At 33.8% G+C, this 11,106-nt stretch overlaps 2 protein-coding genes across 3 annotated transcripts; both read right to left on the reverse strand.

Moving 5' to 3' along the window:
* Positions 1-1,146: 1,146 nt before the first annotated feature.
* LOC145029416 (uncharacterized) lies at positions 1,147-2,670 on the reverse strand. The gene is made up of 4 exons (XM_078977956.1): positions 2,517-2,670; positions 2,067-2,438; positions 1,701-1,958; positions 1,147-1,600 (listed from the first exon to the last, which is right to left on the reverse strand). The coding sequence occupies exons 1-4, from the start codon at positions 2,556-2,558 to the stop codon at positions 1,283-1,285; spliced, it is 990 nt and encodes a 329-aa protein (XP_078834082.1). The 5' UTR covers positions 2,559-2,670; the 3' UTR covers positions 1,147-1,282.
* A 6,310-nt stretch (positions 2,671-8,980) lies between these two features.
* On the reverse strand, positions 8,981-10,552 carry LOC145029417 (uncharacterized). 2 transcript variants are annotated; one of them, XM_078977957.1, is made up of 4 exons: positions 10,418-10,552; positions 9,968-10,339; positions 9,602-9,859; positions 8,981-9,494 (listed from the first exon to the last, which is right to left on the reverse strand). In XM_078977957.1, the coding sequence occupies exons 1-4, from the start codon at positions 10,457-10,459 to the stop codon at positions 9,177-9,179; spliced, it is 990 nt and encodes a 329-aa protein (XP_078834083.1). In that variant the 5' UTR covers positions 10,460-10,552; the 3' UTR covers positions 8,981-9,176. The 2 variants fall into 2 exon arrangements, with proteins under 2 accessions (XP_078834083.1, XP_078834085.1); XM_078977959.1 differs by having other exon boundaries at positions 9,463-9,539.
* Between the last annotated feature and the right edge of the window lie 554 nt (positions 10,553-11,106).

The following is an 11,106-nucleotide window of genomic DNA, read 5'->3' on the forward strand; positions in this document are numbered from 1 at the left end:
CAAGAGAGAGGTTGGGATTTGATTTTGTAATGAGCATATATGGAGGACAACCCGTATATATAGAATTTGAAAAAGCGTGTTGCCCCTAGGCGCGTCGCACCTGGTGACGTGGCCCATTCTGCTTGAGATACGTGGCAAAAATTAGCTACACCTGCGTGACCCCTTCTAGAAGATCTTGTGTGGCCCCTTTTAAAGATCATGCGTGTCACGTGTTGCGCATGACACATCTCGCGATACGTCAAAAAAATTTAATTTCTTCATACGAACTTCGTTTTTGATTTTCTTTATATCCACACGTATCTAGCGATATGATCTACAACTTTCATTTAGACTAAATCAGCTAATTCTCACTTTATTTTTTATTTATTATTTTATAAGGCTTAGACTTCTAAACTTCATTTAAAATTCATATCTTTTTCACACGACATCCGTTTTCGACTGTCTTTATATCAACAGACTCCTATTAGCGAGTTCTTCGATTCTCGTTTAGATTGTTTCAACTAAAATTTAACCGATCTAAATTTCGATTTTTGTGCTTACACAACTGCGCTAAAACTTCGAAAAATCATAACTCCTCATATAAAGTCAGATTTTGGCATTTTCTATATGCACGCTTTTAGTTTTATGATTACTACTACTTTCGTTTAGATCACTTAGGCTAAAAAGTAACCTATCTCTGATTCACTATTTACGATGGTCCGTGTTGTATCAGGTCGAACGTAAAACTTCAAACAATCATAACTTCTCCATACGAAGTCAGATTTAAGCGTTTCTTATATCCCTGAAATCCTCATCGTGACTACTTCAAATTTCGTCCAGGATACTTGTACTTTATTGTAATATTTTTTTAATCCTATTTATTAAGTTTTTGCTTAGTATAAATACATAAATCACATAGATTCAAACAATTTTCTTTTTATTTATTCATCAATGGTTATAATTGTTGACCATCATAGCGAAGTTGGATTTGATAAAAACCGTATGGGACAATATTGGGTTTTTTGATAATCTTGAGAGCAACCAAACAAACTTTTAATAATAAAATGGAAAACATACTTTTAATAATATACTTTATTTTTGTTTTTAATATTAAATAATCAATTATGTATATAAATCAAAATATGATAATGATTTAAGATATTTCAATAATCAACAAAATAATAAAAATTAAAATTTTGAGTGAATAATGGAACTTGGGTTTATAAGTTTAAGAAGAAAGAATATAAGTACGACAACAGAAACAACAAAGCGGCAATATATAAAAAGCGGCTAAAACATTACATCACTCCTCGCCTGGAATCAACACAACTGAACCAGTTGTTTTTCGAGTCTCAATAGCAGTATGAGCTTGGGTTGCTTGAGACAGAGGATACTTGTGATTAACACGAACCTTCAACACCCCTTTTGCAACATTTGAAAACAAGTCTTCAGCGGCAATACGCATCGCATCTCGATCTTCATCCGTGTAGTATGCGATTGATGAAAACGTATAGTTGAGTGATTTTAATGCAATCTGAGAAACACGTACAGGTTCTGGTTCACCTGATGCCAACCCGAAAAGCACCATGGATCCACCAAACTTTAAGCATGCTAGCGATCCCTTCATTCCAGAAAACCACATTTATGTATAGACATATTGTCATCGCTAGTTACATTTAGAAATTGGAATCAACATATTAAAAATCTAGTTAATTAGTTACCTCGAACGTATCTTTCCCGACGGAATCGTAGACTGCATCCACCCCTTTCCCTAATGTTATCTCCATCACACGTTCCACAAAGTTCTCATCTTTGTAAAGAATCACATGCTCACATCCATCTTCTTTCGCCTGCACCGCCTTCTCCTCGGTCGACACGGTTCCTATGACGGTGGCTCCCATCGCACTTGCCCATTGACAAACCAAATATCCGACTCCTCCTGCCGCCGCATGTACCAGTATCGTATGTCCACGTTCAACCTGTATATATATGGGAAAGGAAAACTCAGTAACTCACAGTTTCGTTATAATACTGAATCTTATATATAGTAAGAAACTTTTAAATCAAGATTTAAGTGGGTCACCTACCTTAAAGCCTTTATGGATCAAGACATGCGCTGTTAGACCCTTAAAAATGACAGCAGCTGCTTCAACGGGCTCAACAGAAGAAGGAACAGGCACCGCTTGATCTGCCGAAAGTATTCTTTCATGGGCATAAGCACCCACCTGCAAGCTAGCGTAAGCCACAACGTCTCCAACTTTGCAACTGGTTACTCCGGGACCCACCGCTGTTACAACTCCCGCTCCTTCCATACCAGGAGTATATGGCAAGGGTGGAGACGTATTGTGCAGACCTTGACGCATATACACATCCAAGAAATTTAGACCAATTGCTTTTTGCTTCAACCTGATTTCTCCCTCTTTTGGATCTGGGATTTCGATGTCTTCCCATATCAATACCTGTAACAGAAGTTAACACCATTAGTCTCCATTCAAAGCGAGAAAGAAACAATGTACGTAAAGAAGGTGAACGTTGACCTCTGGGCCACCGTGCTCAGGAACTCTAATAGCTTTAACCATAATAGTTTTGCTGTGGGTTTAGCAGCAGAGCAGTGGAACGATGTCACTTTGTATTCGCTGTTGCTACTTATAGTTAGTGTCTGTTTGGTACGCCTCAATCGGCAGGGGTTTAAAAAGATATTTGGTTGTACTTATGGAAAAGAATAATTCATTAAGATTTAAGATTACTTCCATCGGTGATTATTTATGGGGGCTGGTCGGCAAATTTACAAAAAAGAAAAGAAATATTCATAAAAACCCAACTTTTTTTCCAATATTCACGCCAAGTGGTTCTAAGCCCAACTTTTTTCCATTAAAGTTTATAATTTACAAATAAAGCTTTGTATTTTACAAAGTTACAAAATTAAAATACATTAAAATTCATAATTTTTCTCTTTAAAAAATGAATCCAAAATTAATATATATATATATATATATATATATATATATATATATATATATATATATATATATATATATATATATATATGAGTTTAGGTTATTTTGTTATTTACTAACTATTGTGTGTTAGAATACATAGATCTGGACCAACAAATGAACTTAATCAATGAACATGATTTGAGAGTGTATGCTATTATAATGAGATAGCATGTACTATATAACCATACAAATTCAGCAAAAATTTATTTTAGACATTTAACTACATTTATAAAATGAAATTTTCGAATTTTTAGAAATAATTAATTCTCCTAATTTTAAAAATCTGAATTTTTTTAATTAAATTAATTTTAATTCTAACGTAATTTATAAACATAATCGATTTTATTCTGTCAAAATATTTTTTATTAGAATGATGTTATTTCATAATTTTATTCTATTAGAATATTATTGAAGAATAAAAAAATTCTTGAATCCGAGTTTGAAAAATAATAACATTCTAATATATTCTTATACATCCGAACTTAAATACAAATTCATATATATTCTTATAAACTAAAAATCTTATACATTTTAATATAGTTATACATATTCTAAAAGATTATCAACAAAAATGAATAAAATTCTTAAAAAATAACAACATTTTGTTAGAGTACTCTTGTTCTCCTTGTTTTCTTCATTTTCCACATCAATCGCACCCCTTTTAAAACAAAAAAAAAAAAAAAAAAAAAAAAAAAAAAAAAAAAAACATAATCAACTTTAAAAATATTATAACTTTCAGTATATTATAAATGAATAAAACTATAATTCTAACATGATATGTTAGACATTAAAGACTTTTATTTTATTCTAACACAATGTAATACTCGAGTCACTTGATCAAGTATTCCCCGAGTCACCTGATCCAAATAATCATCTGAATCTAATTACAATGATTCTAAAGCCTACATTGTAGCTAACACAGAGGACAATACTTTGGAAAAAGGTCAGTGTATTACAAGCTAGAGTGTGGTAAATATTACAGTTCATAGATTACAAAATTTTCTGAACAAACAAAAAGTGCTAAAAATACAGCTGTAACATTGCATGTTCGAAGGACTATAACTCAGCCAATATTAATCCAATTAAAATGACTTCTAAAACTAACTTGTAGCTAACACAAAGGAGAATATGCATAAACAAATTTGAGTTCATTCCAAGCTAGTATGAGAGAGATATGATAGTTCAAAGATTACGAAAACAATTGGCTGAAATATCTGATTCAAGCATTTTTAACAAAGATTTGGCGGACAAATCAAATGCACAGATTTTTATACTTCATTTGATGAAACATGCAATATATGTAATTAATAAATACATGAATGTGACTAAATTTACAATAAAAGAGTGTATACCTTCAAATACTAACGAGTAATTTGTATTATCAAGAGTATGAAATTACTTCAAAGAAATAAAATTAAATCATCATGTTTATGGAATAACTAATCATAAGCAAAGTCAAAATAGATAAAATAAAAACCCTATTTGACTAACACCAGACCAAATTAACAGGTGAAGTAGAAAAGAAACATTACGGTTTCAAAAAGCTAAAATCTGAGAACAATACTACAAGGTCTACCCATGTCGTCCAACACTTCCAGGTTATAACCTAAACATCATCATCCCTAGTGGTGAAGTAACCTGATGTGATCATCTAATATATTAAACACACATGTATTAGCATAGACAAAAAAACTAGAATTGTCAATTGAGAGTATGAATCAACCTCTTCCTTTTGGGACTTATCACAAAAGTTGACATGTAAAATGAAGTAGATACATGGGGAATCGAATCTCCTAAAGTTTCGAGATCAGATGCTCACATTGATTTAGGAGGTAATTCTTGAAATCTCAAAATTACTCAATAAAAACAAAAAAAGGAGGAAACAATGTTGACCTTGATTAAGCAATGATGAATCAGAGTTCCAATTTATAAAACCTATTTCGTTTGAAATAGAAAGACATCAAATTTGAGATGAAGGCAGAGCAACTCCTCGAAGGTCACACATGGTCGTGTGCTTCTGACCTCGCCGTATGGGTTAGGGAAATAAGCCACAATCAATTGCAGTGGGGTTGGGCATTAGTCGATGATGGGAGAAGACGATGGGAGAAGTATGGTGGGCTAGGTTTATAAGAGGAGGATGACGAATAAATAGATCTCTCTGGTGATTTTGTAGTGTTTATTAACAGAATTTCCATATTTAAAAGTTATTAATGATTTTAATTATTTACCATATTTATCATAAATAAGATTACTATTATACCCTTTTATGATTTATTATTGAATTTATTTTTTCTTAATTCTGATTGGTTTGTTAGAGGTACACAACACTTGTTGGAAACATTTGAATATATATATATATATATATATATATATATATATATATATATATATATATATATATATATATATAAAGAGAGAGAGAGAGGGGGAGAGAGAGATAGTGAGAGAGAATTGTAAGAATGGTCCCTATGATTAGGTCAAAATTACCACTTTGGGCCAAACATGTTTGGACTAGCACTCATGGTCCAAAGGTTTTCATTTTCTTGTCACTTTGGTCCAATGTACTTTAAATTTTTTTGTAATGACCATTTTGCCCTTTGTTTTTACTTTTTTACTTTTTTTTTAATTTATTTAACTTATTTTATAATTAAACTAAAAATAAAAAAGAGAATCTCTCTCTCACTCTTGATATACATACCTTCTTTATCCAGATGAACACAAAAACAATAAATCTAACATACAAGACACATATAAAATAAGAATTTCCTAAATCCTAAACTTGTAACCATGAAGAGACCGAGTTCATGGTTTAGAATGGAATCCGAGATATACACAAATTGCCACCTGAACACATGAAGTCTCTCCTTCTTTGTCTTCAAGATCTGATAAGATCTGATGAATCCAATTAACCATTCTTGCAATTTTATCTCAAAAAAAACCTACAAATTAAATTCAAACACACAAAAAACGATTAAATCCAAAAAGAGGTTTCCAGTTAAGCACTGATATTCGAATACCTCATCTTCAATCAAACTCAATCAAACAAAAAATTTATTATTCTAAAGATCTGAAATTTAGGGATGAAGATAGTGGTATAATTATTTAGAAGACCCAAAATCAACTACCTACACTATAATCAAACCAACGGAAGGGCAAAAATGTGTTTCGAACAATTGAAATGGAAAATTGGGTGACAAATCCTTTCGCCCCTTTTAGGTTGAAACCAAACAAGCAATGAGTTTTGAGAGAAACGGGGAGTCTTTTGGGGCGTAAATGAGAGAAATACGGGGGGGGGGGGGGGGGGGGTGTTTCGGTTGTACATATATATAAGAGGTGTACGATGACGTGATAGGTGCATTGGGATTTGTATTTTATCCCTTTGGAAGGTGTGTCACCGCTTAGAATTTGTGATTTCGGCTTATCTTCCAACTGAGAACAAGGTCCTTAGTCCAAATGAGATTTTGGTCCAAGTGGTTCTCAATCAAGGGTTTTCGGTCTAGGGAGGGATCTCGTTCTAGGAGTATTCTCGGCCTAAAGAAGTGATTTCGGTCCAAGATAAATTTGATTCCGAAAACCGGAAACTCAAAAACAAAGTGCATCATCATTATTTAATTTTAACTATTTAATTAATTGACTTATGTTTGAATCGTTTGACTTTGGTTTGACTAATTTGACTTTGGTTTGATTTTTATTGGCCCAAAATAACCGATTGTGACAAATCTTTACTAGTTTCAATAATCACTTTACAAAGAACATCACAACCTCTCATACAAATTGGTTAATATGTACTTAGTCAATTGTTTTACCAAAACAAAGTCATTTAACATATATTAGTGTTTTTGTTTGGTTTTGATGTTTTTATGTTTGATTTCTAATCATTCTTAATGGTAGTCTTTTAAGAATAAATGTAGTTCTTAACAAATTTTAATTGTATTTTCTAATAATAAATGTATTTTTTACCATTCTTACTTGTATTTTTTTAATAATAAATATAAAATTTAACCATTATTTCTCATTTAAAATGAAAATACATTCTTAAAAAATAATTTTGTTGCACTCTAAATTCCTGATTTCTAAAAAAATAAAATCAAAATCTTTCTCTTGCATCAAAATTATTAATTTGAATATTATTTGTTTTATTTAATTTCTTTTAAAAAAAATTTAAATTAGTTTGAGTAAATATTTTCTGAAAAATATAGTAATGTCTTAAATAAATGTTATGTAATTTGACTCGTATATCCTTACAAAAAAAATTAGTGTGATTATATTGTATTTGTTAACTCATTTTATTATCATGTATCCTAAATCTCTTTCTTTCATTCTTTGAATCCATTGGTACATAATCGTTCTTATAACCTTACAATGTTTGTTGTTCGTGATATAATTTAGCCCTATCAAATAATGGACTCGCATCATTGACACATCATCTACTAAGTACATATACAACTGTACTTTTAACATTAACAATCCATTAAATACTAGACAAAATTGCAAAAATGGTCCCTGTGGTTGACAAATTTATATGTTTTTGGTCCAAAATGAAATGTTGGTGCACCATTGGTCCAAAATTGAATCTTTTTAGTAATTTTGGTCCCTTTACACCTGAAAAGACTATTATACCCCTCCTGAATTCCGTTTTCCTTTTCTTTTAGTTCATTTATTATTTATTATATAAAAAAAGATAATTTACTCTAAAAGAAGGGCTCTCTCTCTCTCTCTCTCTCTCGCTCGCTCTCTCTCCCCCTTCGTCTGTTGCTACTTCTTTAAAACACACACAAACACATACCATCAAGAACACCTCCACCCGACCTCCTCCTACCATCAACTTTCGCCCCCAACACCATCCTTCGCCGAGCATCTCCATCTTCTCCACCGTTATCCCCCACCAGACGCCTCTCTTTCTCAGACCTGAAACCCATACCTCGTTGGATCTATCTCTCTTCCCTCTGATCACTGGCTGAGAAAGAGCTCTAGAAGATCCAACGTTTTTCACCACCAGTGAACTAGAAAACCATCATTGACATTCTCCCCAACCACCTGCGTTTGTCACGCCTTCTCGACGTGGGCTGATTATTTTCGATTTTCGATCTAGAGGGGTCTAAGTTTTTGACCTGATAAGATTCTCAGGTTTTGATATTTGTTGTAGGTTCCAGGATTGTTCTTGATTTAGTGTGGTGTGGTCTAGTATCGAATTTCTGTTTGATTTCGGGAGAAGAGGTTGACCGATTGTCTTCTTCGACAATTAGGGTGGGGTAGGTGGGATTGTTTTTTTGTGATGCAGATCCAATAGGTGGTGGTGTTATGATAACGCTGAAGGAGATGGCGACTGATAATGGTGGCTTGAATAGATAAACAAGGGCGGTGTTCTGCCACTCCCTTTCTCGTTGATTACGAAATAGGTTTGATCTTTCATTGTTTATGTTGTGAAACCAATAAGATGCACAAAAAAATCAGACTGCACTCTACATGTTTGGGATCTAGAAAACGATGGAATACCCAGAGATGGAATACCCAGACTAGATGCCAAGCGACAGTTGTGCCCCAATCGTGTCCCACTAGAAACACCTGATATGGATTTTTATGGATGGGAATCCATTGAGGAAGGAAGATGTGGTGACGATGGTTGATTGAAGTTTTTGAGGTAGCAATGGTTGACGATGGTGGAGGCAGTGGGTTGAAGGCTAGTGATGGGTCTTTAACAACATTAGAGAGAGAGAGAGGGGGGTGGGGTGGGTTTTTTGGTTTTTTAATTAAAATAATAGGAACTTAATTAACAAAATTAAAAAAAAAACAATAAGTTAAGGGCATAATTGTCATTTTAGGTAGGGTATGGACCAAAACAACAAAAAATGATAACCATAAGGACCAAAACTACACGAGATATCCAAATTTGGACTAGTGGTGCACCAACATTTCATTTTGGACCAAAAACACATAAATTTGCCAACTACAAGGACCATTTTTGCAATTTTGTCTAAATACTAATTCAATCTTAATGACCATATTTTTTTTTATTGAAACGTTCAATAATAATTCAACTCCACTCAGTATACAAGCACCTTATTTAACTCCATTCAAGCACCTTATTTAACTCCTATACATACATCTTGATGTTGTAGGATTCAACAATAAAGAGTATAACTATGACAACAGAAATAACAAAGGGAAGATATATACATAAAAACCTAAAACACTAGATCACTCATCGTCTGGAATCAACACCACTGAACCCGTTGTTTTTCGAGTCTCAATAGCAGCATGAGCTTGGCTTGCTAAAGATAGAGGATACTTGTGATTAACACGAACCCTCAACACTCCTTTTGCAACATTTTCAAACAACTCTTCAGCAGCAACACGCATCGCATCTCGATCTACATCCGTGTAGTGCGCAATTGATGAAAACGTATAGTTGAGTGATTTTAATGCAATCTGAAAAACACGTATAGGTTCTGGTTCACCTGATGCCAACCCGAAATGCACCATGGATCCACCAAACTTTAAGCATGCCAACGATCCCTTTATTTCAAAACACACACATGACCCATGTACGTTTTATCATCCCTATATAATTTACATGATTTACAAATTAATTGGAATTAACATATTAAAAACTACGTACGTACCTCGAAGGTGTCTTTCCCGACGGAATCATAGACTGCATCCACTCCTTTGTTTGATGTTATCTCCATCACACGTTCCACAAAGTCCTCATCTTTGTAAAGAATCACATGCTCACATCCATCTTCTTTCGCCTGCTCAGCCTTCTCCTTGGTAGACACTGTTCCGATGACGGTGGCTCCAATGGCACTTGCCCATTGACATACCAAATATCCGACTCCACCTGCCGCTGCATGTACCAATATCGTATGTCCACGTTCAACCTGTACATATATATATGGAAAAGGAAAACTCACAATTTCATTATAACACTGAATATTATATATATTAAGATACTTTTAAATCAAGATTTAATTGAATGGGTTACCTACCTTAAAGCCTTTATGAATCAAGACATGAGCAGTGAGACCCTTAAAAATTAAGGCAGCTGCTTCAACGGGATCAACAGAAGAAGGAACAGGCACCGCTTGATCTGCCGCAAGTATTCTCTCTTGGGCATAACCACCCACCTGCAAGCTAGCGTAAGCCACAACGTCTCCAACTTTGCAGCTGGTTACTCCGGGACCCACCGCTGTTACAACTCCCGCTCCTTCCATACCAGGAGTATATGGCAAGGGTGGAGACGTATTGTGCAGACCTTGACGCATATACACATCCAAGAAATTTAGACCAATTGCCTTTTGCTTCAACCTGATTTCTCCCTCTTTTGGATCTGGGACTTCAACATCTTCCCATTTCAACACCTGTAACAGAAACTAACACCATTAGTCTTTATTCAATTAAAGAAAGAAAGAAACAATGTAAAGAAGGGGAACGTTTACCTCAGGGCCACCGTGCTCAGGAACTCTAATGGCTTTGACCATAATGGTTGTGTTGGGGGTTAGACTTATAATTAGGGTGTTGTGTTTGGGTTTATAGCTTATTAGCTCGAGCAGTGGAACGATGTATTTGTTTTCGCTAGCTGTTGCTATTTATAAGGAAAATGGTTCAGTCAATTGGCTGCTACTTAAAAAATAAAATTGTTAATGTAAAAGGAGCAATGCCATACATATATCTTCTCATGCTTCATTTATTTTAGTTTAAATATCTCAAACCAATTACTTCAAGCCGCCAACCCCTCTCCCTTGTAGAGACCTTTTTTTTTTCCTCAAGAAATATATCATTTTTTTTTTCAAAGAACGTAGTGGTTTTTTTTTTTTTTTTTTTTTTTTTTTTTTTATTACCGGAAAGTTTTGTGTGTTACAGAAAAATTATCAAAAGTACAAAAATCAAAGAAAAAATTGTCGGGGCAAGAACACGAACCTACAACATATTCTTTATGCGATTTTTTACTTTACCCAATCGTTTAACAAACATTACATGACGAGTAGCATGATGTGGAGCAATAAAATATTGAGGTTACACTTGGACCAATTTTGTTCGTAAACAATCCATTTTGTTTGATTTATGTCCGCTACAAGAAACGAGACCTATAGGGACGACAAATGTCGTCTCTATAGGTTAGAAATTC

This window comes from Lactuca saligna, chromosome 2, assembly GCF_052625555.1.
Source record: "Lactuca saligna cultivar CGN05327 chromosome 2, ASM5262555v1, whole genome shotgun sequence".
NCBI classification, from domain to species: Eukaryota; Viridiplantae; Streptophyta; class Magnoliopsida; order Asterales; family Asteraceae; genus Lactuca; species Lactuca saligna.

Bases quoted from the DNA above. Each gene is read 5' to 3' on its own strand.
- LOC145029416 (XM_078977956.1), bottom strand. From the start codon at position 2,558: ATGGTTAAAGCTATTAGAGTTCCTGAGCACGGTGGCCCAGAG. The intron at 2,439-2,516 runs GTCAACGTTCAC...CTTCTGTTACAG, and splicing joins CTGAGCACGGTGGCCCAGAG to GTATTGATATGGGAAGACAT. The intron at 1,601-1,700 runs GTAACTAATTAA...TCTGGAATGAAG, and splicing joins TCGGGAAAGATACGTTCGAG to GGATCGCTAGCATGCTTAAA.
- LOC145029417 (XM_078977957.1), bottom strand. From the start codon at position 10,459: ATGGTCAAAGCCATTAGAGTTCCTGAGCACGGTGGCCCTGAG. The intron at 10,340-10,417 runs GTAAACGTTCCC...TTTCTGTTACAG, and splicing joins CTGAGCACGGTGGCCCTGAG to GTGTTGAAATGGGAAGATGT. The intron at 9,860-9,967 runs GTAGGTAACCCA...ATATATGTACAG, and splicing joins TGATTCATAAAGGCTTTAAG to GTTGAACGTGGACATACGAT.